The sequence below is a fragment of the Capronia coronata genome (assembly GCF_000585585.1).
Source record: "Capronia coronata CBS 617.96 chromosome Unknown acBCG-supercont1.1, whole genome shotgun sequence".
Lineage (NCBI taxonomy): Eukaryota > Fungi > Ascomycota > Eurotiomycetes > Chaetothyriales > Herpotrichiellaceae > Capronia > Capronia coronata.
In genome coordinates this window covers 3717076-3744916 of record NW_006912893.1, presented here as the reverse complement: position 1 = coordinate 3744916, position 27841 = coordinate 3717076, and the positions used below count along the sequence as shown (strand labels likewise).

Sequence of the window (27841 nt, the reverse complement as noted above, 5' to 3'; positions counted from 1 at the left end):
TCATCCTGGTCTTTCTTTTCAATGCTCGCACGTCTCGTTTCCCTGCACCTAAATGCGAAAAACAAGAAGCCAAGGGGAATCAAGGGGTCTCGAGCCTCGGAAGGCCTCCGTTGCAATTCATTGCTTCAAGATGTTTGGGAGGGTCAAAGACCCAAGGCCAAGCTGATGAGACTTGATCAGATTCATCGTCGACACTGCGATTAATGGAAAGGAGGGGATTGGCATCTCGGACCTTTCGATTGTTCAAACATTAATAAGTTGTGGACTGACGGTTCCGAGAATAATGTATTAGTTAACCATGCTAGAGACAAACACATGCTTCTCGGTCTGGTCTGAATAATTGTATGTGCGGTGCGGTCCCTGCTCTAAAGTCCTATCTACGAATAGACGCTCCCTCACCGTATTCGGCGTGAAACTCGGGACCATCTTGACAAGGATTGAAAGTAGAAAAGAGAGTCCCATTAAAGATGAAGAAATCATAACCATCTACCAGCTTCAAAGTCTCCCGCAACGAAATCTCAAATGGAAGCAAACAAATCACAGAACATCAGACTCAAGTCTGCGCTGTACTGCGTCGAGTCTCAAATACCTCGCGATGTCCGACCCAGCGGGTTGCGCATCGGCCAGGGCATGGAGATCGTTCATCGTCGAACCACCTCTGGCGGCCACTCCAGTTATCCCGTCCATCATCACAGCCTCACGCTTTCTGACCCGGCTGAATAGACAGGCCCATAGATCTTCCTTGTCGACCATTTCGCCGCCGTTCTTGCCGGCAGTGAGAAGTCGGGAGAGATCTGCGGCCTGCAATTCCATTGAATTTGCAGCGTCGATGGCGGTTTCTTGTAGACCTCCGTTCGGGGTATGAGTGGTCGAAGTAGTGGCTGTATTGTCTGTGTCGCCCGAGGAGAGTGATGGCATCGTCGACTCCGAGCGCCCATAGATATCCATGATGGAGATTGGTCTTCTTGTCGGTTTGGCAGCCTTCTCTTGCCCTCGACTACTTTTGCCACGGAGGTGGGCTAGTCGACGAGTGACGCTGATGTCGTAGATGGCTTCCTCCACCGTGTCGGCAATCAGGTACATCCAAACAGTAGTTGGACGGCATTGGCCGATACGATGGACCCGTGCAATGGCTTGCAATTCGATGGCGGTGTTGATGAGCGGCTCACACAGAAAGACGTGGCTGGCGACAACAAGATTCAGTCCGGTCGAATGCGCCTTGGCGTGTAAGAGGAAACACTCGACGGCCGGATCGGACTTAAACTTCTCAATGCCGTTCTTAACGTCAATGCGGGTCGACGAAATCTTGTGCTCGGCAAAGGCGCGGCCCAGCACGTCAATGAACTCGCGATACTGAGAGAAGATGATGGCTTTAGACCCTGGATCGTGTTCACGGAGCCAGATCAGATGTCGGCACAGGAAGTCAATCTTGCTGCCGAAACTGGGGCCTCGCAGATCGATGTTCTTGATCTGGTTGAGCATCGCAGTGCTGATGTCGGAGTAGATCGACTGGTCATGACTCCGATCACCGCTACCAGATCCCGAACTTGACGGAGTCGAGCTGGTCGGCGACTCGGCTTGAACCGCGATCTCGGCCGGTTTGTACGTGATGTCGTGGAAGCTGCTGGGTTGCAACGTCGTCTTGCACACGGGACAATTGCGATGTTGACTCCACCACAGCAAGACGCAATCCTTGCAGAATTGATGCCCACAGGAGGTCATGGTCCCTACTTCGAAGTTGTCTGTACAGATTGTACATATCCTCGGCGCCGTCGATTTCGATTCGGTCTTCATGTGAATGAGGTACCGCAGTTTGGCAGCCATGGAGACTATCTTCTGCTGCCACTTTGCCTCCTCGGTCTCAAAAGCGCGGTATTCTCTCTGAGACAAAGGCTTGCCGACGTTCTCTTCTTGATAAGGGGCGACTGTGTCAGATATTTTCTGCAGCGCTCGGTAGTAGTCCAGTCGGCTGTTCATGGTGTCGCGAAACTGGTTGACCTCTTGTTCAAGCGCATTGAGGGCTTTGGTTTGGCCAGCCCCAAGCTGCTGAACGTGCTTGAGGATTCGCTCTAGGATAACGAGTTCCTGGCCAGCTCGCGTGTGGCCATTTCCTTCCTGCCATTGTAGAGACATGACCAATTGTCGGACCTCGGCTGTAATACCACGGAGACAACCATAGTCCTTGACCTTGACGCGTTTCAACTCACGATCCGCCAGCAGCTTCAACATCAATTCAGGCGCCGGCCCCTCACCCTCCTTTGCGGAGCGGAGGAATTGTTTCATCTCTTGTTTGATAAGCATGTTCTCCTGACCAGTAATGGCTTCACTGCGGTCGGCAAAGAGTGCTCTCAGCGCCTCCATGTAAGCATACATCTCATCTTGATGCTTGGTCGAACTTTCGTACTCGTCTCCTTGAAGCTCAACCCCTTCGTCCTCATCAATAAGCGCTTGCCTCAAAAAGTCGGCCATCTTCTCCCGTAGCTCGCGAAACTGTTTTGCTTGGACGTTCATAGCCTGGCAGTAGTCGGCAACTTTGTCGATGATCTTCCTGCTTTCAATCCCGGTATAGTCTCCAGGCTCTTCCATGTCGGGAATCGGTGTCAGTCCCGCCGCCACAACAGCTCTAACTGAACTGATTGACTTGTTCACATGGCGGAAGACTTCGGCAAGTAGCTCGGCACGGATGGCTTTGGCCTCTTCGTATGCCGCGGTTTCTTGTTTCTCCAACTCGATGTACTTCTCACTTTCCGGCTCCTCCAGCGATTTGAGTTGGAAGTAGGCATTTGCCATGAAGAAGATGGAGATGTGTTGGATCTCCAGGGCCGTCCGTAATCGTGCCCTCGAGGCTGTCAGCCGCGGGTTGGCTTCATCTTCGTCCTCCTTCTCTTTGCTCAGACTGGCGGCCACTTTTTCTTCTTCCAGTCGCTTCCGGCATTCTTGGACGACAATGACCGACTCGTCATATACACCCTTCCATATCTTCAGAGCTTCATCGGTGACTTTGGCATTCTCTTTCAATTGTCCTCTTCGAATTTGCGCCATCAGCTTGTTACGCTGGGCGGTGCGGAGTTGGCTCTCATGTTGATCAATCATCACCTCCAGAACCTGCTCGACTGTCCGAAGGGGACCGTTGGTGGAACGACCCAAAGCTCGACGATTTCGCCCACCTACTTCTGGGTGGAGACATGTCTGTCGCAGTCGTGTCAACCATGTCCGCATTTTCTCTATCAATACCGGAGAGTCCGGTTCCGAATCATCAGACCGATCATCAAAGACTGGAGCGCCTGTCCGATCAAAATCACAGTCTTCACAGAATTCTTGAAAAAGCTGGGTATAATGTTGCTCTTCGATAGGTGTGAATGGAATTGTGATAGTATGACGGCTTTGCGGTGGCAGTCGCAGGTCTTCACGAACGAAATCCTTGGTATGTCTCAGTGCGACTTCCTCCAACATGTCTTTAAACAGTGGCCGATGATAGTTGACAAGATAATCCCAAAGCCGAAGAGACTGACACCATGGGTTATACCGAAGGAAAAGTAACAAACCATAGAGGTCCCTGTGTCCTGACCGGAGCGGTGTACCGGTGACTGCCCAGGCATTGATGCGAGGAATCAGCCGAGCCACCGTGGCGGCCGAAGACACACCGCTTTCAACCATCTGAGCCTCGTCCAGGCAGACGCGCCACCATGAGATCTGAGTCAAAGGACTCTTCGGTGGTTCCACGCGCCGGCGGCTTCGTAGATTGCGCTCTGGCTTTTCCATCACGTAGTGGATTTCTTTGGCGATGACGTTGTAGGTTGTGAGCACCACGTCTTGCTCCAATAGCTCCTCGATGAGTTTGTCACCAGTCCGACGATAGCCGCTGAGGCCCTCGTAATGATGTATTCGCAATGCGGGGGCATGTTCCTTGATCTCCTGCCTCCATTGCTCCAGGATCGATGGGGGTGTAATGATCAGTGTTGCGGAAGATTGTCGCAAACCTGGAGGGCATTCAACATTCTCTGGTTTGCGATGTAGACAGATTAGGGAGATGACCTCCAAAGTCTTTCCGAGCCCCATTTCCTCCGCAAGGATCCCACCTTTTATGCTCGAGAAGTCTTTCAAGACCGCCGCCCGGTCTGTGGAGACTACACCCAACGTGTGATTGACGAAACACGTTTGTTTGCTGTCTGTCTGAAATACCTGGAATCCTTCGGGAAGAGGCCCATCGGAATCTTCATCAAGAGTCGTCACCTGTCCCGAATCGTGTAGAACTGCTCGTTCTCTTGCCAAGAGCCAGCGTACGGCACGTCTCTGGAAAGGGAACAATTGAGATTCCAGGTATGGAACTTTGATATCTGCCGAGTTCTCCTCCGTTTTCTCAGGTACATGGACATAGTCGTAGAACTGCCGAGGATTCCATGTCGCAAACTTCGCAGCCGGGGTTGTGTCACACGGTATATAGCGCCCTAGCATATCAAGGAGAAACGGGTCTATGCGATCCCTGATCTTTGTGGTATTCTCCCAAAGGATCGAGATAATGACGCATGGGCCATCCGGCGAAGGTTGAATCGTAGCGTATGCGCAGGCAAGAGGCAAGGCGGCGGGGGCCTTGTATTTGGCCGCCGAGTCCAGGCGTAAGGCATCCTCAAAGACCGGGTCGCCCGTCGACGGCTCATTCAGGATATGGACATACTGCGAGGCCTTGGCTCGACCGACAGAGAAGGTTATTCTATATTCTTGCCGTGGAGTCGGCGCCTCGAGTATATTGATCCCCACAGGGTTTCCGTCTGGGCAAAGCGTGGACAGATCTATGTCCCAGCGACGGACAGAGAACCTGGCGCTGGCGAGGAGGATATATTCGGAGAAAGGGGGAGGTGGAGAGGGCGGAGAATCGGTGCGATATTCAGAGCCATAGGAGACCCTACGCCTTTTTGACGCAGGCTCGCCCAACACCTCCATCGTCGCTCTGAAGATATGAATGAAGGTAGCGAGCGAGCGCAGTGTTGGAAGAGGCGAAAAAGGGCAGACTGCGCGCAGGCGAAGCGAACGAATATCAGGCGACGGAGCCTCGAACCTCGAGCCCCAGATGCGATAAGATAAGGCGGTCACGTGTGCGGGGATTTTTGCAGGCGGCGGTGAGAAGCCAATAGGAGTGGAGGAATAACAGCCGTAACAAGAACAAGTGCTTATGATATAAAAGATCTGAGTGACACACCTTCAAGATTCTATATGTTCCGAGGCAATACTTTAGTAGTAGAGGATACCTGGGTGGAACGAATCCACAACAGCCACAATGTGCAAGTCTCCCAGAAGTATCAAATCGCACCTTCTGGGTGAAACTGTAAGTCCCTTGGAAGGCGTGGCCCTGTTCTGGTTCCTCGGACTTTTAATAGAGTATCATATTTCATTATTCGTTCAAGATTCATCCTAAGTTCCGCACAGTAGTTGGAGTTACCTCGTAGGCACGAAGTTGTCTCATAATTCATACTGCCTGTAACATAGGCTGTAGAAGCAGTCCCGAGTCATCCCCCTGCCCAGTGTCTACAGCAGCTTCTCCTCTCCTATCTTTATCCCTGCCCTTTAGCTTCTCGACATGCTTCATCAACGACCGGTTGGTCTCTTTGAGTGACTCGATTTCTTCTGTCTGGGACTGGACCTTGATCCTGAGCTGCTCCAGCTTTGCTTCGCTCCGTAACCGGTGATTTCGCTGTGCTTTGCGATTCTGTTCCTTGCGTCGCTGCAGAAGTGAATCTCGTCAAGTTAGGGTTCCCAGATCTGCACAAGCGCAAAGAAAAAGTACAGAGAAATTTAGCACCACATGTAAAAGTGCTGGGGCCACTGACCTCTCTCTTGTCACGTTCGCAAACTTCACAGGAATGGTGGTGGCGGTGATGATGGCTGGGCGACGAATGTGTTGAACTCTCGAGCTCGGCCACGGGACTCCCATCAAGAGACAAGCCAAGCTGGGTTCGTTGAGGCGTCTCGATATCTGGGCTGCTGTTTAGTTCCAGTGGTAAGGACTCTAAAGATGGGTCAATCGTCGGCAACAACTCGTCGAGGGTGGGCAAAGTGTTGTGGTCAGTCGCGAAAGTCTGTGGTAGTTTGATGGACTGCAATGCCTGTTAAGGACATCTCCTCGTCGGAGGTGTATGACTTACTTCGGTTACTCCAGAGCAGACGTCCACGGCCATGTCATAGTAGTCAAACGTCTGCCAGTATTGTCCAGGTATGTAACAGTAGCCTGGGTTCGCTGAAGGTTGTGGTTGTTGTGGGTGAAGGCTATTGGCATGAAAGCATGATATGAAACTGTCCATGTTTGCAAGAGACCGACGATGTTTCCCGCCCATCGTTGGCAACTTTTCTTTCATATTCCAATATCTCAAGGTACTTCTATCGTTGGAGAAGGATAGAGACGAAGTCCAGTAGTGTCGAAAAAATTGAGACAAACACAAGCTTTGAGACCAGGCTTGGAATTTATGCGTCCAGGGTGATGCCAGACCATATGCTCAATAGCAGGGCCTCCACAGACGCTGTGAGGTCAAGAGCATGACCGGACTAGTGGTCGAGATGATTTTGCCGATAGAACCGGTGCCAGGATCTTTGCCAGAAAGTCAGATATCCAGCATGGAGAGCACGTGTAGACTCTGGGACTGGTAATTTCAGGACTTGAGAAGGGTAGTAAAGCTCAGAAAGTCAAGAAAAGAAGTGAAGTAGTTTCGACTTTAGGCATATTTCTTGGGATGGTTGAGGCCCAGCATCACACCCAAGCCCAGGTGCGACCGCCGACAAGCATCCACTTGCATAATGTTGATAGGGGCACCTCAAAGTACTGCTTATCAAAGTGACAGCCAGGGCGGCGCTGGAATGGCAGCGGATCGCCTCGGGGGAAGGAAACCGTCCCCGGATGGTGTGGAGCCACGTGGATGCGGGATGGGCAAATGTTGAATACACCGCTCCGAGCTCTCAGACTCCAGAGAGACTCGAGGGGATGGGACGGGGTATGAAGCAGTGGTATCTTGGATAAGGCGTCCAGTTGGACAGATGAGAGGAGTTTAAACCTTGATAATGGAAGCCGAGTATGAGCCAGTGGTCTGCAGGACGTTCGCAAAGCATGGGCGTTGTAGACCCTCAATCCCATCAACTGAAGAGTCGGGTAGCTCTTCTGGTAGGAATGCCTGCAGGGGTCCTCGCTGCCAGTACTGGGTTCTTGAATGTATGGCGAGAAAAAGGACCTTCAGCCCCAGCAGGCTGCAGCCGGCCACGACACTCAGTCATTGGACATGGACGGGGGAGGTGCAGAGGACTAGCAAGGGTGGCTGGCCAGACCCTGTAAACAAAGAGTTCGAGTAGAAGCGATCAACCTGGACTTCTGATTTATTCCTCCTCGCGAGAAAGACAATTCTGTTGGCTTCTCTTCGTCGGCCTGCTGTAACACAAGAATCGGGCGTGAAGCGGGATATTCGTCGACGACTGAGGAGGCAGGATGATGCCGTGGTCCGTGGATCGAAGTCAGTCGATGGTGTTCTCCTGTACCCCTCTTTTGCTCTGTGTCTGTTAACTTTCTTTGTCTGGAAAGTCTCCAAGGCGTTCTTTGTTGCTCCCTGGTGCTGGTGCAGACTCTGGGGCCGTTGTATTAGCTGGGTCAGAAATGAGAATACCCTTTGTCCCATTCAAGTTCCACACCTTCATATGGCATGTCTCTTGAGCATAGCCACGCCTTTAACTCCCCTCGAAAACGAGAATGGAGGTCTAGGCAGGCGCCCGAGGATGCCTGGCGTAGAAAAGGTCTTGTGCCCGAAGCATTGATTCGCTGCTCTCGCAAATGTGGTTCACCCACTGCATCAACGCCTCTGGGGGCGGAACTCCATCAAGCAACATACGTTGTTCGTTTCTCCGCTCGACAAGACGCCCGATCATTGAGTCAAAGTTGTTTCGCCGCGATCAATGTAGCATTCAAACCTCTGCACGAACCTCAGCTTCAGGATGTGGTGACATCATGAGGTCGTGGACAAGATATGAAAACGTCAGACAACGCAACTTGATAAGACATCTCGTCCACTCGTCCATCTCTGCGAGCAAGTGGTGCCCACCTGAAGACTGAATGGGTATCAGTGAACATTCTGGGCACATTGACGCTGTCCCTTCTTGGATAGCCGAATCTGCCGCCTGTGTTGTGTTGCTGAAACTCTTTCCTAGGGCATGCCTGGCAGGAACTCACGCTTGTTCGTGTTGAGATAACCGAGAGCCATTGGCCACCGACAACTGGAAACCTCCTGTGAGTCAGCCAGCGACATTAGACAAGTCAGCAAGGGATCGTAAAGTCTGATCTTTCGTAAGCACGGCTTGAGAACGTCGACCACCTGCTTACCAGAATCAAGAGCGGAACAGACCCCGTGGAACAAGATTCCGAGGTCTTAAGCCATCAAAAGGCGAAGCGTGCCCACAGTCAAGGATCACCGTGAGCTTGTTTGTCTTCATCTCACATCACATGCCGGCTTGGAGACCCGCGAGACCTGCCACCAGGATGGCTCGAAGTCAATAACACAGGAGATGTACTAGGAAGAGAGACATGAAAGCTTTCCTCGTACCAATGACTATCGGCCACTTGGCTGCTGATAAGTTTTATGAACCCGCAGAGCCTCCGACCGGGAGAACTGTTCATTGAGGAGATAACGTAGAATGTCCCATCGCGAGTTCAAGCCTTCGGCGAAACATTGGGAAATGTCCTTCCCGCCCCAGAATACACAGAATACACATGTGTTTTGATGCTACTCATACAGTCCGAGGTTCAAGCGGATCCGCGTGAACGACACCTTGGTGATGCACGTTCAGTCCATGTCCACGTCGCTTTCCTCTCCATCGCCGTCGCCGTCGTTTTCAACTGATTCGTCATCGCCCATGTCCTCATCGCTACGCTCGGCAAGCAGGTCTTGCGTGATTTCGTCGTTGAGATCCTGGTTTGAGGTTCGAGTCGCTTTTCCGCCTCGCCCACTGTCAACATTCTTCACGCGTACTGCTGATGCTCGTTTTTGTGGCTTCTTGCGTGTACCGTTGCCGGCGGCCCGCGCTGGAGGAGTGGCGGCAATTTGTTCTTCCATGACGAGCTGACGCCGCTGAGTGTGAGTGCGATCTCCTCCCCAGGCCTCCAGACGTCGAGATGCCCTCCTAAATGCTCTTGTCCAAGTGTCCGCTTCTTCGCCAAAATCATCAGGTTCGTAGCCAGGCGGCACGCCACCAGGCTGATTCTCGACATAGTCACCATACCATCTGTGAGCAAGCAAGCCGGGGAAGCCAACACCTCCGGCGGATTCTTCCTCCTCGCTGTCATATGTGGGGGGCAACTCTCCGATACGTCTGGCCGCCTTCAACAACCATCTACCTCCTTCCCGCATCTGTCGAGCTTCCTTCAGTGCTTGTCTTCGCCGTCGTCTCAAAGCCCATTCTACCCGACGTTGTCGATGTTCCTCCAGTTCACGTTGATATCCGGTCCTGGCGCGGGACTTTGTAACAGATCCACCCGCCGCTGGCTCGCCGGCTCTACCCATGACTGTGTCAATCTCATTCTTGCCACGGTATGCGCTCGAATGACTGCCGCCAGGCTGCAGAGGCTGGGGAGTCCCCCGATTCCGTTCAACGGTGTCAGGTGTGCCAGCATTGCGCCCCGATTTGAGCAGACTCCGTGGACCGTCACTCTGTCTGGCCGCGCGGGATCGTGTTGGCGTATTCTTTCCTTTGACACGTTTGTAGCGTCCACGTCCTGGATGTGGATCGACGGCTTCCCAATCGTCGTCAAGGCTGTCTGCTTGTCCACCAAGCGCCGTCATGACAGATCCATGATGACCGAGAATGTCGGGGGCTGGCGACCGTCCAATGCCCGGGCTTGCGCGCGAATCGGCATCGGATATCAGAGAATCGTCATCTCCGTACATGGCGCTCTTCTTGAGTCTCTTCAAGACCTTGTGGTCTGGGTTGCTTGGGTCGGCCATGGTGAGAGGGGGTTCGTTGGCCACTTCCAGAATGATACGTTGTCTTTCCCTGGTCATCTTGTCCGCAAAAGCTACTTCTTCAGGAGGATCCTCGTTCTCGGCATCTCCTTCCTCTTCTGTGATATTAACCAGTTTGGGGACGAGTTGTGGTACTGTATCCGGATCGTCAGGATCTTCGTCTTCTTTGTATTCGCCCGGTCCGTATGGATTTCGCAAAGCATCTTCTTTGGTGAAATTTGATTCCAGATACCACCACATCAGCCACAGGAATGCCCTGGCTCGACTCGCGGAGGAAATTGTTGGTCGCATGGCCAAGTCGAAGAAATCCACTTTGTCAGTGAAATGGGTTTCGCTGACAACGGGCGCATACTGCGACAAGACGAAGATGAGGTTCACAGGATTCGTCCGTGGCACCCCCTTGTCCTTCAGAGCGGCTATGGTCCGGGGCTCATCAGTGTCCTCGCTGGCGCCCTTGAGTATGCTCTTCAATCTGGGAGCATCCTGCAGTGACTTGTAATCTTTCTGACTTTTGTATGCCTGTAATGAAGGGATGGAATGGTAGGTCCTCAGTTGTGCCCTCATTTCCGGGAAGAAGTTCAGCGTCGTGTTCATCCTGCCGACGTTGACCAGGAGACAAATCATTGCCATATTCTGAGCGGCTTGTCGGTCGATCTGGAGTCTGTCCTTTAGGATCTTGCTTGTCTTGGAGCTTCGAGCCATGCAGTCGACATAGACCTCGGAAAAGGTACAGCCCTTCTGGCCGTCACTGACTCTTGTGAAGACCGGCTTATCATCCTCGGTGACGAGTTTCAAGAACTCGAATTGGATCTCTTTCCGCCATAGGGGAGTGCCGTCCGGTTTCTTGATGTGTCTGATCTTGCTCCCAGAGTAGACAGACCCGACGGTGCCGTTGGCTTGTCTCCTAGTCCCTACTGCCGTTCCGATCACCTTGGCTTCGGAGTCGGGACTGGCCTCTGACTTTTTCGTTCTCGTGGTAGATATCACGCTACCCTCATCTTCTGTGCCATCTTGAGGTTGCTCATGAATCCAGACTGCACTCCCCCTCGGTTTCGCCTTTCTGCTTGTAGACGTTCTAGCACGACCTGCCCGCCGCCCGCTCGCTGGTGTCAGTCTTGGAGAGTCGTAGACTCCAGTCTGAGATTGATCTGGGTCAAGGTCTGTCAAGTCAGGCTTGACCTCTTCTGCGTGGTCATCAATGGTGTCTCCTTCAGAGGCCGCTGGAGAGAGCGCTGGAGAGGGCACTGCGGAGGGCGCTGCGGAGGGCTCGCGAGAAGTCATGGTGACCGGTTATTAGAAAGGAACTGGAGCAGAGGATGCAGTCATTCTAGAGGGTTTCATGAACGACAACTTAGGAAGAGGGTTGTTGAGGCAGAGCTTGGTGATATGAACGCGACAGAAAGGACGACTCAAGGGTCTGCCTGCGCGAGGGTTATGTTCAAGTTGTCTCTTGTTCTCCCTGCGACACTTCAAGTTCCGTCACTTACAGGGCAAACGCGCCAAGTCGCGGCTCGGCAAACCTTCCACTCTAAATAGTACTAGTATTCAAAATGTACATGTACCTTAGTGACTCGACTCTATTCACTCTTACATTGTCTTTCAGCCCTGCCTGCCACTGAAGCCGTCTACAGTTCAGCTTGTCCATCTACTAGTAGTATCTGGTGAACGTCTGGTGAATGCTCGTGTCCGGCTCTCAAGCTGTGAATGCCACTGCCAAAGTGACCACTTGGACTGTCGGCGAGGGATTTGGCCAGCGTTGTCCTCATCTAAACCGAGTTGAAGGCACTGTGGGAGACAACTGGAAGATCCCTTGCCGCTTGAGTGTCCCCCCTTCTATGGTGGCAGACCTGGACTTGCGTACTATGCTTTGTGAGACTGATTCAAGGATGGTGTGAACGATCCTGGTTCAGACACCGAATACTCTTTGCCGACAGCAGAGAGATTCACCGAATACAGCACTCTCCACCCCAGCCGCGGAGCCTTACAAGCGGGCACCATGCATGTACCGTATCGCTCGATTGACCTCTGTCGACCCTCGTCCAGGGCTGAAGGGGCTAGATAACCAGGTATAAATATGAGGGGCGAGCTTATCTCCCCTTCAAAGAGATAGTAACTTCCCAGATGGCGACCCAAGGTGAGGAAGGTAGAGAACTACCGTCGTATGTCAGAGTACCTTCAACAACGACGAGGACGCGCAATTCACAGATGTATTGGACAGCTGTATTGCTGATCCCAGGACGTGACAGCTATCGACCAGACAACAATGGGATAAACAGGGGTGTCTGGTCCTGCCTCAGCAGACTAACTGGTCTATATAGCGTCTCACGAATTTATATCTTGTGGCTGGACATATGTGAATACGGAGATTGCAGACTGTCCTGTTGCACCTCAAGACCGAAAATCCCAGACAGGCATGTGTCGGAATATCGTCACAAAGACTGGGTAGAGTTCAATGGCAACACACAGAAAGACAAAAAGACATCAGCCTCATTGAGGGTGGGTTACTAAACCCGGCCATGCTGCAGTTTACTTCTTGTCAATGGCCCCTACCTATGATGGACTGATGCCAAGGTGTGGTAAATCTGCTCGCAGCTCACCCCGGATGCGGTGCATGGTGATGCCGCCCTGTACTCACCCCCGGCGCGCCCTGACTCGCGCGAGCCGGGGTGAGCGATCACCCGTGTCTCACCAAGGTTGCACGCAGTATTAGCTTTACGCTGCTACAAACTCAGGCGACAGGGTCAGTCGGCGTGCATGGGTGAGTCTGTTTCCGCATGACTGTTTTGCCTGCCATTGTATATTTACCTCCAAATATCCGCAAGGTGTTGTGATGCGATGTGCTATGACGAGGACGATCTAGCGCACTTGTTGTCGTCACTAAATTTGCCTCCTGGGTAATATTTCCGCCTTGAACGGATTTGCAACCATCGTGCTACAGAGGCTTGCAAAACCAGCTTCCCCCCAAATATATCGAAAAAAAACCACACCGCACAGCACCCCAACGAACGTATACTATACCGAATAGAGCTTGCTTGACGCCACAGCTTTCATCCAATCACTGGCGAGCCAAGCTTTCTCCGATTCCCCTGCTCGTATTATGGTTGTAATATACAGGGCTCAAGTTGCCCACTAGGCGTTATTGTGCCGTGGAAATGGCACGTCCGACTAACCCGATAAGGGCGAGCTATAAACTGCGTGGTGCCGCCTTTTGACTTATCATGCCACGGGTCTGACCGCTACTTTCCACCACCTCCGATCGTTGATGCAAAGACGGCACGAACGATTTCGAGTTGGATTCATTGACATTGACTTCGTTTCACGGCCCTGTTTCTCTATGCCATCTTTTCTCGCAGCTACAGCAAACTAGCAGCCCACACTTTACGCTATGGCAACTCCATCCAGTAGCTCGAATCTCAAACTCCTCAGTCTTGATGGGGGCGGCGTTCGAGGACTCTCTTCACTTATCATCCTCAAGAGGCTTATGGATATAGTCTCTCCCGATCCCCAAAACCCTGTCAAACCATGCGCGTGGTTTGACATGATCGGAGGTACAAGCACGGGCGGGTGAGTATCGAGCTATATTCAGATATCTGACAACTAACACGTACGAAGACTGATTGCTATCATGCTTGGGCGCCTGCAGATGAGCATTGACGAATGTATCGAGGCATACCTCTCTACCATGGACGACGTCTTCCGCCGGAATCACCTGGGCGTCTCAGTCAGTGGTAAAGTCCGTGGACGCTTCAGCACAAAAGCCTTGACCCGTCATATCGAATCTATTATAGAGAAGCAAAACTGCAAAGGTCAAACACTATATGTACCTAACGATGACCTGCCTTGCAAGGTCTTCGTTTGTGCAGGAGCTATCGAAGTCAGCTCTGCTACGACGTTCACAAGCTATCCTTCCCGTGATGGCCAGTCATCATTGCTCCTCAACACCAAGATCTGGGAGGCTGCTCGTGCTACCACCGCCGCGAGGTCCTTCTTCGATCCCATCGAAATTGGACCCATGAAACAGAAATTTGAGGACGCGGCTTTGTATCTTGTGAACAATCCAATCAACGAGATGATGAACGAAGCTCGTCAGGCTTGGGCGCGTGGCGGTGACATCAATCACCGGATTCAGTGTCTTGTCTCGATTGGTACCGGGCATCCTGGAGTTGGTCCAGCTGGCGATGGACTCTTGGCGGTAATGACAACGCTAAAAAACATTGCTACAGAGACGGAGCGTACCGCGAACCAGTTCATGGCAAACTGGAGAGATCAACTGGTGGACACGAAGAAGTATTTTCGCTTTAATGTTCCACATGGCTTGGAAAATGTGGGGCTTGAAAACAGTGGAAAACAGAACATCATTACTGCTTCTACGGAGTTATATCTTCGGGTTAACGCCGTTGACAGCTTACGACAGTTCGAGGCCAATGTGCTCCGTAAGTTCGTGACTGCCGTCTGAGCTATCCTCGAATTGAATGTTTGGCAGGAGGAGCCTCCGTGGCAGCACCTGACTTGCACAATGCAAATCTATTGATGGGCGCCACGCCTGTTATTCTCGAGGACCAGCCATCGAACAGATTATTCGATAGCTTAGACGATAGAAAAGAGTACATCAACCGGAAGGAGACTGAGCAATGGCGGAAATTGACAGTTCCGGCATGGCGAATATATGAAAGACTTTGGTACCAGATGCCCAAAGGCCAGCCAGGGAGAGTGACTCGTGAGTTGCCTATCTCGCAGAGATGATCTGACCATTACGGCCGCTCATTCACTGATCCTGCCAAACAGTCGCAGAATTTGCTACAGTTTTGACCAAGAACGAACTTGTGACTGAGACACACAAGTTCTGGCCTATGCTACTCCCACTCGACCGACCCGCCGATCCACTGCCTAAAGGTCTTGCCATGGCGCTCCTCTTCATGCTTCACCTTCGGAGGTGGATTGGCTGGCGTCCCGCAAGACCCAGTGCTCAGGCGCTCTTCATCCTCCGCAGGTTCGCAGAGTGGGTTGATTGCTCGTGCGGATGTAAGAGGAGGTGGAACTTTGCAAATGACATCGGGTTAGTGGACGAGCGCCACATGCTCGAGGCGGCACGCAAGTGTCCGGCAAAGACGTTTCTCGACACACAGGCTTACGGGATGAAAGCCGAATTGTTTCATCGACAGGGAATGGACATCAATGTCGACAATCGGAAGGCTTGGAAAGCCAGAAGGTGGGAGTGATTTGGGGGAGGAGAATGAAGAGGCTCATCAAGGCATATACATTACGGAGACGACGGCGATCTGTATTGACCATTAGATAAAGAATTGATCGGTTTGGCGGGCGAGGTAATTTCATCAGGGACTTTGCCATCGTAAAGGAGGCATCGCCATGGTAGTCAGTATTTGGATTTAGCTGGCTTCTATTAACCCCCGTACCTCCCACCGTATTGTCTGCCAGCCAGACCTCCGTTGACTGTCGAGAACCGAGGTTCATACCCATTTGCGACTTGACTTCGGTACACACCAGCCACCCCAGCCTGACTTGTGAGATTATCCATTGCGTATTCCGACCCACCATGATTCCGTGAATCGTGGACCCACCCAAAGGTCCCAGTCGTCGGTTGTCGGCCGCCCGCATCCGAAGCTGTGCCGTCCGTCTGCGACTGGTCCACCCAACCCTCGTGTGGTCTGTCGTGGGGGTGCGGGTTGTTCTGTTTCCGTATCTTCTTTTTATTGCGCCATTTTCTGAGCAAAGGCAAACAGCAGCGTATGAACCAAAGTACTCCGACAATGACGACGACGACCGGGACCACGGTGATGACGATGATGACGTCCTTGCCGAGACTGTTATGGGGGACGGGAGGGTTTGTGGGTTTGGTACTCGAGGCGGAGCTGGCTGCGGTGTTGGCGGTGTCCGAGGCTTCGGTTTGATCTGTGGTTGTGGTGGCCAGGACCATGACGGCAGCCGCATTTGTCCCACAAGCGTATGAGTACACGGTGGAAGAGTCATCGATACCTGTCGATCTTTCGTAGACGAAGCATGATGGTGCCGATTGAGGGCTGCCAGCAGAAAAAGTCGTTAGTTTCAGGGGAGCACGAAGGGTTCAGAGAGGATAGAGCAGCAGTGTATAGCTTACCAGGACAGGATTGATGTATAGATACTCAAACATTTGTCGTCACCAAGGCCCTGGCAGAGCTGTTCACCGGCATTGCGACAGGTTCTGTAGTCTTCGATGATATCGATCTGATTTGCACATGCCCAGCCCACGATGATGTTCAACACAGACGTGCACGAGTATCCACCTGGGCAGGTAAGTGGGCTGTCTATGATAGGAAGCGTCAGACAGACATCTGGGGAATAGATAGAAGATTCAGTGGCCAACGCACTTGCATTCCCGCTGACGAAGCCGCACGTGCTGACCGCGCCCTGTCGCTTGTGGAAGAGTCTCAGGTCAACGACCGGGCCTGGGGTTATGGTCGGAAGGACGGCGGACACCAGTTGGATCGTGGATGATTTCATCCTGCTAAACTGAGATTCGAACTGTTCAAGGCTATGCTACGTTTGACCATCACCGGGAGAGGCATAATTATCATCAATGAAAGCAAAGCCTCGAAAGTTTACCATTCCTCCTTCTTGGTAGCTACGGGTCGCATCGTGGCGACCAAGGCTGACCCCTATTAACGCTGCTTGGTGAAACGAAGGGGTCTACCAGGAGGCAAACATGAAACCGCTTTCTGGCAGAGAGGGGGCGCGGTACCGTAATCCTAAACATGTGACCGAGGCTAATTGATAGTGACGTTGCATGAGCGAGCGGTATTCCTCCTTTTTGCTGTGCAGTTCTTGCACTTTGGCCTCTCTGGTCCGAGTAGCCCTAAGAACAATATACATCCCGAAGGCGCTGATGTTCGGAGGACTGATTAAAGTATCTCACGGCAAAACAATCCGACCGTCCATAGTCTCGGAAGATAGATAGAAACGCGTAGTATATAACACGTCGACGGCTCTTAAGATATTCTTCGGCGTAAAGAAGTCGGTGTATCTATAACTTAAAAGGTAATAGTAAATATTAGACTACTTCGGGTGGAATACCGAGATCGTAGTCCTTAAGAAAGTCGTATAAATATATAGTAGACTATCACTGCACAACTTTCTGTCAACCTTGGAGATCTTGACTTTGTGCGTCTGATCACACGATTGATTGACTGCATCTCTGACGCGCTTCTGCCACTCGATTCGATTGCCACCCTTCAACCGTTTGCTCGAAGCGAGGCGACAGGATTTCTCGACGAAGCCACTGCGGCATCGTAGTCGAAGGTTGAGGCATTCGCACAGCAGTCGTCCACCACTTTGCTAGGATGCCTGCGTGATCTGATGGATTGCCCGAATGACAGTTCGAAGATGGAACTGCCCTTGCGCGTTCACTTTGTCCATTCCAAACTGGCTTCGTTTCCGGGCTGAACAGGATTTCCGGTTGCTGATATGCCCGGAAAGATCTAGATACGTGGCGCTGTAGATTGGATGGGGGATGTCCTTACAATGTTACGCCGTGGCAATGCAATGGACAGTGGACGGATTAGGCCGTACTGCAGCTTTCAAGCTTCCGGAACCTGGCGATGATGGCTGCATGTCCACGCTCCATAGACGATCTGCCACGTAGGAGCAATCAGGAGAGAGATGCGCCAAAGTTCCTGGCTCGACGACAGACCCGACGTCTATGGTCAACAAGTCTGCGGAATCATAGCACGTGCAGCGGATGTTCGGACCCAATATGATGGGCGATGTTGTCTTTCTAATCCAACAGCCATTGCGGGAACTCAGTGGAATTTGTCTGAATGCCGGTGCAGCTTGTCCCGGACGCTCAAGGAAGACACCACATCTTCCTCTTGCGAAGGACCCAGGATCGCTTCTTCTGAAAGACGGAATATAACCCCTTCCTTCAACATTGGTATGCGACACCTAAGAAGAAATCTTGGGCCTCTCCAGAGATTGGTGTGCAAAATAGGCAGACAGCTTTCCGACAGGAGTTTCGGACGAAAACGCCCAAACGTAGTGCTGCATGAATGCGGCGATTCTCTGGTCCATTGCCCTTGTCGCATATCGGGTCAGGCCAGAGGGGTCGGCCAGTTGCGGACGACAGGGAAGCACGTACACAATGTTGTCGGGGTCTCGGTTGTTTTTGACCCAACGCTAGCCGATCTTATACACGAGTCTCCAGCCACGGCTGTTGGCAGTGTCGTGGTCACGTTGCAAGATAGGCGTAACATCCCAGATCCGATCAAGGACCAAACAGCAAAGCAGACCTTGTACCGCAGTCCGTCGGCGAAGAATGCGTTGATACGCGCCCCGGTCCAGCAGTAGACGTGGATGAGGAAGGTTACCTGGATACGATATCGCTCCGGAATAAAGATCAGGTCGTCGAACGTCCACAGCGCGAGAAGGACACGGGAAAGGTCTCGGACTGTGAAATTGTGTTTCGGTCGGTGCTTGTTAACGACGACGCCTTCGAGGACCAGGGTGCGTCGAATCCAATGAAGCAAGATTAGTTGGGTCTGTCTCTAAGGAACAGGACAGCCTGATAGAAAGGCCCGCAACTTACATAGTACACCTCACTTCTATCATCCGCGTTAGTGTCGGTGCCGGTGGTTCGAGTAAAGCCCGCAAAAAACCACTCTGCAATGGTGCAGATAGAGTCGGCAGTAGGCTTCTGCTTATCGAGCTGAGATTTGCTCGTAGCGACATAGAACCGCAAGAAGTCCTTCACGGTCAACAGGTCCGGGGTAGGTACTCCTTCGCCCAAGTACCGGCTGCGCGCCGCATCTTCGTCGGGAGGTGGTAGTCCCTCTCGTTCGTGGTCCTCTCTCATCGATTTCAGGTGCCAGCTATAATCCTGCGTGTCAATAATCGAAGATTTTCTTCTTAACAAAGGCTCGGTAAGGCAAGGTGGTCTTACTGGACGAAGCGTTGTAAAGTTCGATCGTGGTCCTTCTTTGTCTTGGAGATGTATTTCTGGCCCCCGCGAACTTGGTCAACTTTTGTGCACGCTCCTCTCTGGTAGCCATTGGCCTCGGCCTGAGCCCACAAGTCGTCCGTGGTGGTCATCCGTCTGCCCATGGCGACGGCGGCCGAAGGAGAAGGAGGAGATCAAGGAAGCGTTGAGAAGCCGAAGGTGGAGGGTAGATGGGCGTGGGGACGAGACGATGGGTAGGTAAGGAAGACTGTGTGCGCAGCCGCGGACTGGGTTGGACATCATGTTATACTCCACGGGGCAGAAACTCGAGCGGCATTTCAGGAAGGGAGGGCAGAGCCACCCTGCTCTGTCCACAGGCAATCATCGGACGCAGGATTCGATTTCAGAGGGTCCCAGAAAATGGACCGCACCCATCGCGACGCAATGTGGATTCCCGATTCGGCGCCTAGAGGACGACTCGCAGGCTGCGCTGCAGGACGAGACGAGGACCATCCAGACAAGGCCGACGCGAAGGCGGAGCAGGTGAGTGGGAGGTGAGTGGAAGGTGAGGAAAGATGAGGGAAAGGTGAGTGGAAGGTGAGAGGGAGTGGTAGGAGGGTGAGTCGTGCGCAGGTGGGTTTTAAAAGCGGCATGGTCGGGGTGATCCCCAAGTGAGCTACGAGCAGATGTACCATTGCTTGTGCCGCCAATCGAAGATAATGTTCTATTGATGGGCCATGGACAGCCAATAGAAGCAAGCACGGCTTCTGATGCCGTGTTCCCCATGGACTCTCCACGGAATGTCCTCTTGCGGATGGGAGCATCTATCCTTGGATGGATTCAGCTACCTAGGTTTGCTGCTGGGCCATGATTTCGAGCAGATTACAACCGCCTATGACGACTTCATCATATATCGGGAGCATTTCTGGGAGTGATACCAGAAACCTTTCGATCTTAAAGCAAAGAGAACTCGATCGTCTCTGCGTCTGGCTTCTCCCGTTCCCAACCTTTCTTTCATGCCCGCTCACCTATGTGACTATTTCCATGCCGGACACATCGCTGCGCAACAGCCAAAAGAAGCAAGCACGGCTTCTGAGAACGTATTGGTATGAATGCATTGTTTCTAATGTTCTCCGTATCAATCATAGTCTTACATGGCTTGCCCCTACCGTTTCTCCCCCGCTTCGTCAAGCTCGCCCAGGCCGTCGAGTTTGAGGATATGTCTTCGCCCAAATCGACGTGGAGAAAGCGCCATGACTGCTATTTCGTGCGGTCATGGGCATTACAAGGTACATATGGGTAGGTCTAGAAAGAATTCCCACCGGAGCCAAGTCCCTCTACCCTAATCTGCGCATCATATCGTTCACGTTCAAATTTGTTGACCGGAGCAGTGGATGCCTCCCGGGCCGACAAGGCTGAACACCCCTTCCAGGATGTTGACACGGGCTGAGCGCCTCCTGCCCTCCTCCTGACCTTTTGAGTCCAGTCCTAGACCTCTTCGACGCCCTTTCCCGTTTCCCCTTCTCCCTTCCCCCATCTGCCCCCAACGAGCCCCTCCACGATCATTAGTAATTGCGCATTAATAATACTGAATGATGGAAGCATTGAGGTTGAATACCGGGCCGACAGTGGAGCCGTGATCCACTTCATATCACTTGCGTCAGATATCCAACTCGCCAACTACGAGTACCTGTACGTACGTACTGCTATACTAGTATACTGTGATAGATTATATCTCATCTATTCATACCGGCACAGTATCTATCTATCACAGATCTTGAAGTCTATATATTCAGACCCCAGCCGGGGCAGGAAGGTCCGAGAGTATCCAACAACCTCCCGCACTGCATCGGAGTTACATACTGTAGATACCCCGAGTACCTGGATCGCACTGACTGGGTCTCTCTCTCTCATATCCCTGCAGGTGGTTATACTCGAGGCTAGTACTAGTATACTTCACCCGCCTCAAGTTACACAATGTCACCGAACCCCTCCTCCCCCAATACGATGCTGGAAGCTCTAGTGCACCACCCTCTCCGAGTAAGCGTGCACCGGATCCGGATCCCGCAACCGGAGGCGCACGAAGTTCTGATCCAAGTGCACGTGTCCGGGACGAACCCGAAAGACTACAAACGGCCGGCCTGGAACGCCGAATACAACGGGAGCAACCAGGGCGACGACATCGCGGGGGTGGTCGCAGCCGTCGGCTCGTCCGTGACCCAATTCAAGCCGGGCGACCGCGTGGGCGCGTTCCACCGCATGCAGTCCCGAGGCGGGTCGTACGCGGAATACGCCATTGCGCCGGAATACTCGACGTTCCATATCCCGTCGACCACGAGCTTCGAAGAGGCCGCGACGATCCCGCTGGCCGCCATGACCGCCGCGCTGGGCTTGTTCGTCAGACTGGGCCTGCCTGAGCCGTGGCTCGCCAATGCCCACCCGGACACACTGCCCAAGGGCGGACTGGTGGTTTACGGCGCGGCGAGTGCCGTGGGCGCGTATGCGGTGCAGCTGGCCGTCAGGGCGAGCATTCATCCTATCATCGCCGTTGCGGGGAAAGGCATCCCGTTCGTCCAGAATATGTTGCATCCGAGTCAAGGTGATGTCGTGGTCGATTATCGCCAGGGCAATGAGAGTGTGGTCGACGCCATCAGGGCGGCGGTGCCGAAGGGCCAGAAGCTGGAATATGCCTTTGACGCCGTGAGCGAGAAGGAGAAGTCGTCGTATGCCAATATCTGTCAAGTGCTGGATCATGATGTAGGCCGGTTGACTCTGGTCCTGCCCGCCGCGAAGGATGATCCCGATATGCCGGGAACGGTGACCACGACTTTGACCATGGTCAACTCCGTGCATGCAGGTGGGCCGGATAGGGACTTTGGGTATGCGTGGCTCAGGCTGTTCGAGGCCGGCTTGAAGGATGGCTGGTTCAAACCCCATCCATATCAGGTCGTCCCCGGTGGTTTGGACGGTGTCGAGGAGGCGTTGAGAAACCTCAAGGAAGGCAAGGCCAGCGCCACCAAGTATGTATTGAGGATCGCCGAGACAAAGGAGCTGAAAGATACGACTTCGTAGGCTGGAGTGGAGGATTGGGGCATGCACGACTCTTGCTGTGTGCATACATATGGGTGACGATAGTCAGCATATATGAAGATATGACAAGCTGTAGGATGTGTTCCTGGAGCGTGAGACAAATGGCAACATACTAGTAGTAGATAAGGACCTAGTAAGTGCCTTAGGGACAATAGAAAACATTTGCTAATAGCAGTGGTGATGATATTTCGCGCCACTAGGTACGTGAGTTGTAAGTTCCATGCTGTGTCCATTCTGTTCATTTCATTTCAATCATAATGGTCGTCTGTCGAAGCTCGTTTTGCGCCTATTTTCATCGAGGAGGCTCCCCCTACCCTCGCCTCGCCTCGCCCTGCATGATCAAAGTCAAATCACATGGGCCATTCGTATCATCATCCCTTCCCATCAATATCAGTCTGTGCTCGATTCTCTCTCGTCGAGCTGTTCATTCTCATTCTCATCTTCATCATTCACCTCCGGAACATCGGCTAGATTCACCCCATTGCCCTCCGGTGGATGTCCCATTCCCACCTGAGCCGGGCCTGCTTCCTGTTCGTCGGAGACGAGGGGACCTGAAGGACCGTCCTCATCTTCGACTCGAATGTCTGGCAAGGCGAGGGCAGCCAACGACCCGGGCCGGAATTGTTCCCTCAATCGCTGAATCCGACGAATCAGGTCTCTTGCCAAAGCCCCCATGTCCTCCAATTCTTGAATGTCATGTTGATGCCCAGGCCCGGCCTGTGTTGCAGATTCTGAGCCAGATCCAATTGATGAACCCGCATCGTGCGGCTGACCTGCTCCGGGGTATTGTGTACTCAGGCTCGTGAAAAACTCCACCAATCCGTCGATTGCCTCTTCGGTCGTGGAAATGGTGCCGCGATTGGCGGATCCTGATCGTCTTTCAGCCACGGGTTTACGCATCTTGTCCTTTCGTCTTCTCCGTTGCTTTAACTTCTGGGAAGCCGATTGCGCGCGAAGAAACATTTCTGACTTCCTCTTGCATTTGCCCGTCAACATTCTGTGCCACCGACAATTTGGGCAGAAAAATGGGGGACCTTCCGCCGTCAAGGTGGTGTTGTGAGACGTGATTGTTAAAGTCACGGTGGTTCTGCCGCCTTCCGCCTGTGGAGCTTGACATCCTTTGCAGGGACACGGAGGATCGAGTGTGGTAATGCAGTCACCACAAACATTGATCTTGCATTCGACGCATTGCCTCATCGATGCGGTGCACCGTCTTCTGTGGTCTCCCGGGGCACGGATTGTGGGACAGAAGAAGGCATGGCAGCCTTGCCATTTGGGAATAGACGGTACGTCGGAAGAGTGGTGGTCATTGGGGTCAGCCTTTGATTCGACAACAGGTGGCACCGAATGTGTCGAAGGTGCGGGGGATGTTGGGCGGGACAGTGGCCCGGTACTGCTGGAAGCTGGAGAGAGAGGTCGACGAGGCAGATCTATCTCCGCCAAAGGAGCCCGCAAATTCCTCAAGAATTGTCCCACCTCGGTGTTCAAGAAAGCCGCCTCTCGTGCGGAGCCTTCGCTACTTCCTAGTTGATGTTGCGGCATGTGTTGTGGTGGCACTGATGTAGATGACGAAGGATGTGATATGGAAGTATCGCAAGTGTTTGTGCTTCCTTTCGAACTGCGCTCAGCCTTGACAGGCTTTCGCGGTAACATTTCCTTGCGCTGGCGCATGAGCGTCGTTAGCAATTTGAGCGCTTTTTGGCGGGACTTGTATTCTTGTTTCTCGACTGCCAGATCTTTATATCCGCAGATTCTTGCCCTAGCTCGGTCACCAATGTCATGTCTCAGACAAAGCGCCGTCGAACAAGCCTTGCATTTGACCTTCCATTGCTCCGAGTTATAACATTCATCGCACAGGACCCGGGGTACTGGGACGGAGTGATGGTCTCCCGCGTTCAAAGCAGCCACTGTCTGGAAAAGGCTATCAATCGAAGACCAACGGCCTCCGGGGCCTGCTTTGGTTTGGCTTTGCGGAGAACTGCCCAAGGTTGCGCCGGCAAACAATCCCATGTCTGGTCGGTGAGGGTCGAATTCAGGATCTTCCCACCCCTGTCCTCGGGGAAGTGGCGCTGCGCGAATGCGGTCGGTTTCTCGACTGGAACTGTTGCCAAACGTTATGCCCCCTCCACCCGAGAACACTGGCTCGGTGCAACACCATTTGAACTTGATGTTTGGAAGGACACTGATCATACCACCGTTGGCTCCGGCATTGTGAGGCAGATCCTGGTCCTGCATGGAGCAAGGGGAAACCGCACATCCAGGCGCCCACCAGAATTTGTTCTTCTCCTCTTCGGGTGCGTTCTTGTTACGCAAGTATGGACGGTCAAAAGCGCAACTGGCACAGAGCGTTTTCCTGCACCCCGAACAATGCATCATCACCGAGCACTGTTCACACCTCTCAAGTATCTCCGCCGAGCAATTGTGGCAGGTGATGTTCTCAACAAACATTTTGTGAGAATCACGGAGATGCGCAGGCGTGGCCTTGCCCTCAAGGCCGGTTCCGATGACCTCCCCATTGATCGCCTCTTCATCGAATTCCCAGCTTCTGCAATCACGTTTCCGTTTTCGCCCGGGAGCGTCACTCAATGCTTGGGACTGTTCAACGGGACCCAGCCAGTTTCGGCTTCTCCATAAGCGATCATAAACCACCCACACCTCACGTGGATCCTGCGGCATCCTCATCTTGACATAGCCTCGTCTGCGGTAACATCGTGCCCCTGGAGTAGTGCACCAGGCAGTATCTGTCCAGATTCCGAGTTTATGACAGGTCAGGACCAGTTCATGCGTAGGCTCACTGTCACTTTCCTTGCGCGCCAAGCTGCTTGGTAGATACGGTCGTCTCCTATGATGCCGGCACCTATAGGTATACAGACTCTGCAGCGCAAGCGTCTCGAAGCCAAGCGGGCCCCGGGAGGCTGTAGACTCTCTAGCCAGTGCATGCATCTGTAGCCATGGATTGATATGGTATTTCAACGATACGTTCTTGCAGCCCCGCACCGACACATGCAGTAGAGTATCTCTCCTCAAGATGAGAACCGTCGAGGTCAAGGTTGCGCCACTGACTGCGGTATTATCCAATTCCAGGCTGACCAGTCTTGTGCTGAAAGGGTTTATGATGTTGAGGAGTATTTGATCCAGTGCATAACTGCTTGTCTGGCGAATGCCGTTCGGGGCCCCTGCAGCGAGGGTCACCGGTAGCGGATTGGGTGCTGGTTGATACAGACGCCATGAGATGTACCGCCATGATGTCGGAGAATTGGAGAAGAAGGCCCGTAAGAAGGATGAGGTCTGGTAGAGTCGGAAGATGGTCTCCGTCGGCACTTGTGCGAGCAGCGACTCGAGGATTGGAGGGTTGCAAGTGATCAGGAGCTCGAAGGATGTAGGCATAGTACGCGTTGACCCTGGTGTGGCGGCCATACTGAGTACTGGAGCAGCGTTTGCCCGAATGTTGAGGCCGTCAATGACCGCGGACACATATTTCAGCCTCAAGAGATGTTGTCAAGAGAGTGCTAGAAAGTGTGGTCAATGGCATTGGGTGAAGCCATAGGTGGCTGGGAGGTGAAGGAGAATGCTGTGAATGTTCCTGGGCAGTTGTGTCATGGAAGTGAAATGAGACATAGGGTGATGCAGGTGTGCTGTGCCATGCCAGCAATGTACGCTGCAGACTGCAGGGCCACAGGAAAGTCAAAGGTCGTGGCTTTGTCATAGGCGGAGGACCACGCGGCACGTGACCCGGGCCGGAATCGTGGCAGCCTTGCGAGACCGCACAGTGACCATGGCCTCCTACTACGGCTCTTAGAGGCTACTAACCCTACTAGTAATGAGAGGTAATATCCAAACATTTATTTTATCAGAGTTTATAGGCGGCTATACTCTAGGAACTTCAAGTTGTCCCCTCCGACCCGTCGGTGTGTGAAGGATGCTCGAGGACTGATCGTGCTTCTTGAGAGGCATCCATCCCATGGAGCATCGGCTCTGAGGCCCTTATGCCAAACGGCAACCGAATGCACAACCGTTATCCAACACAACAACCTTCGCTCGCTCGTTGAAAGGCACCCTGGAAGAACTCCTCCATGGCAGTATAGTGAAACAGAATCCCACCAAGAACGGCAAGGTGCCAGATGTTATGACTGCCTCCAACGTAATCAAACAAGCCGGGGGACCACTTCTCGGGGATTCGACAGGCATAGATGATGGCACCAGTAAGGTATACCATCAGACTTTTCGTGACCGGGGCATAGAAGTAAAAGGTCCAAGCCATCCCTCGTGTATAGTTCAACTGCACAACTGGAGCAAACCCAGTCACTGCGAGAGTGACGAAGAATGCCACTCGTGCCCACGCCATATCGGCTCGGTTAAAGCTCTCTCGCCAGGGCAGGATCAGACCGGCGATTCCCAAAACGGTTGTGAGGGACATGTATATCGTTCGCGAGACGGGTTCACAGTAGAATGCCGTCCACTCAGTGCTCAAGATACTAGCAGCCACCAGAAATGAGATTCCGGTGTAGTCGACGCAAGCGAACCGTTCCATCAAGCATTTATCGGCAATGCTGTTCATGGTGTGCCACATGGTCGAGCAGATCAAACACTTGCATGCTGCAGCAAAAAAGCAGCCGGCCACCAGGACATCCCATTTGCTCGACAAGGGGAACGTTGCTGATGAGGGATAGTAGTAAAGGGCGACGGCAAGGACGACGATCAAGCCCAGACCATGAGTCCAAATATTGACGGTCTCGTTCGATGGCTGAAACATTGAAGTGAGACATTCGACTTTGGTCTTGTTGAACCGATATCCCCGGAGAATATGCGGGTTGTTTCTCCATGGATGCGGTAGGTCATCATAATGTATCAACCTGGTCTCTGCAGCGCGGCTCAAAGCATGACTGATCGAGTCCGCCATCAGATCTCGGGCACGCAGAGCCTTATCCAGGCCTTCCTCAAAAATCTCTCTGGTGGCATGAAACGAGTCGTCAACTTTCCTCCACCCAGAGACAAGAAGCTGCTTTTTGCGTGCGAGCGCACGAGACTCCAGCTCGAAGAGATAGGTCTCCATCAACCGCATGCCCTCTTGAGCCTTCTGTTCCAACGTCTCTCGGGTTGGCATAACATCATTGTATTGCGTTTCCAATGTTTCAACGAGCATGGTCGCACGCTGTCGGGCGGCTCCCCACAAAACCTCTCCCGAATGATATGGTGAACAGGAGTCTCGTACATCTCTCAAAGCTTGGTAGCCACGTTCGAGTTGGGCGTCAAAATGGAGCAGACTTTCTTGTCGGTATTTTTCTAACCGTTCCAGTCGGCTTTTGAGCTCGGTGAGAAAGAGGTCGACCCGGACGAAGACAGCATCAGCATTGCAGACGCTAGACTGTCGCCGGCTGGAAGTATCGTAGGAATGTCGCCGGCCTCTATAGAACAACGGACTGCGCTCATCTGCACCAGAGGGTCTCAACTCCCTGCCAGTAGCTGTGGACGTGGCCCCGACGACAGTTGACGTTGTGCAGGACATTTCGTCTTCTTAGGAAGTTCATGCGGGGGTTCGAAGGATGTGATTGAGAAAACCAGAAAACGACGTCTACGTTCAAGGGTCAACGGTGGCGGGAGTCGTCAAGGTTATGTTCGATCGAAGGGTGACACAAGGGGCAGACGAGTAGCAGACTGGGGTGGCGCAGTGAGCTCCAAGATTGTTGCAGCTTGCGTCGACCAACTTCGAGAGTAGCAAGGGCGGTAAGGACTGGCTCAAGAACGGGACTGATACATCACTTATTAGGTAGCAGTAGTACCTAGGAGGTAGAAGAACAAGAAGAGGGCGGGGCTTTGAACTGGCGCTTTGACAGTATGA

General features: G+C 52.8%; 8 protein-coding genes across 8 annotated transcripts; 2 read left to right on the top strand and 6 right to left on the bottom strand.

The window, feature by feature from the left end:
• Window positions 1–537: 537 nt before the first annotated feature.
• Window positions 538–4941, bottom strand: A1O1_01324 (uncharacterized protein; the record flags this gene model as incomplete). The annotated part of the gene is made up of 1 exon (XM_007722237.1): window positions 538–4941. The coding sequence occupies one exon, from the start codon at window positions 4939–4941 to the stop codon at window positions 538–540; it is 4404 nt and encodes a 1467-aa protein (XP_007720427.1).
• A 580-nt stretch (window positions 4942–5521) lies between these two features.
• Window positions 5522–6350, bottom strand: A1O1_01323 (uncharacterized protein). Its single transcript, XM_007722236.1, has 3 exons — window positions 6150–6350; window positions 5826–6101; window positions 5522–5719 (listed from the first exon to the last, which is right to left on the bottom strand). The coding sequence occupies exons 2-3, from the start codon at window positions 5927–5929 to the stop codon at window positions 5584–5586; spliced, it is 240 nt and encodes a 79-aa protein (XP_007720426.1). The 5' UTR covers window positions 5930–6101; window positions 6150–6350; the 3' UTR covers window positions 5522–5583.
• Window positions 6351–8810: 2460 nt separating this feature from the next.
• A1O1_01322 (uncharacterized protein) lies at window positions 8811–11267 on the bottom strand (the record flags this gene model as incomplete). The annotated part of the gene is made up of 1 exon (XM_007722235.1): window positions 8811–11267. The coding sequence occupies one exon, from the start codon at window positions 11265–11267 to the stop codon at window positions 8811–8813; it is 2457 nt and encodes an 818-aa protein (XP_007720425.1).
• A 2104-nt stretch (window positions 11268–13371) lies between these two features.
• On the top strand, window positions 13372–15205 carry A1O1_01321 (uncharacterized protein; the record flags this gene model as incomplete). The annotated part of the gene is made up of 4 exons (XM_007722234.1): window positions 13372–13550; window positions 13599–14419; window positions 14470–14703; window positions 14772–15205. The coding sequence occupies 4 exons, from the start codon at window positions 13372–13374 to the stop codon at window positions 15203–15205; spliced, it is 1668 nt and encodes a 555-aa protein (XP_007720424.1).
• Window positions 15206–18067: 2862 nt separating this feature from the next.
• On the bottom strand, window positions 18068–19076 carry A1O1_01320 (uncharacterized protein; the record flags this gene model as incomplete). Its single annotated transcript, XM_007722233.1, has 3 exons — window positions 18068–18520; window positions 18562–18844; window positions 18916–19076. 3 exons carry the CDS (start codon window positions 19074–19076, stop codon window positions 18068–18070), a joined length of 897 nt encoding a protein of 298 aa, XP_007720423.1.
• A 1843-nt stretch (window positions 19077–20919) lies between these two features.
• A1O1_01319 (uncharacterized protein) lies at window positions 20920–21984 on the top strand (the record flags this gene model as incomplete). The annotated part of the gene is made up of 1 exon (XM_007722232.1): window positions 20920–21984. The coding sequence occupies one exon, from the start codon at window positions 20920–20922 to the stop codon at window positions 21982–21984; it is 1065 nt and encodes a 354-aa protein (XP_007720422.1).
• A 408-nt stretch (window positions 21985–22392) lies between these two features.
• Window positions 22393–25419, bottom strand: A1O1_01318 (uncharacterized protein; the record flags this gene model as incomplete). The annotated part of the gene is made up of 1 exon (XM_007722231.1): window positions 22393–25419. One exon carries the CDS (start codon window positions 25417–25419, stop codon window positions 22393–22395), a length of 3027 nt encoding a protein of 1008 aa, XP_007720421.1.
• A 598-nt stretch (window positions 25420–26017) lies between these two features.
• Window positions 26018–27508, bottom strand: A1O1_01317 (uncharacterized protein; the record flags this gene model as incomplete). The annotated part of the gene is made up of 1 exon (XM_007722230.1): window positions 26018–27508. The coding sequence occupies one exon, from the start codon at window positions 27506–27508 to the stop codon at window positions 26018–26020; it is 1491 nt and encodes a 496-aa protein (XP_007720420.1).
• Between the last annotated feature and the right edge of the window lie 333 nt (window positions 27509–27841).

Excerpts from the sequence above, each read along its gene's own strand:
- A1O1_01323 (XM_007722236.1), bottom strand. The coding sequence starts at position 5,929 with ATGGGAGTCCCGTGGCCGAGCTCGAGAGTTCAACACATTCGTCGCCCA. Across the intron at positions 5,720-5,825 it reads GCGAACGTGACAAGAGAGAG|CGACGCAAGGAACAGAATCG; the intron begins GTCAGTGGCCCC and ends TCACTTCTGCAG.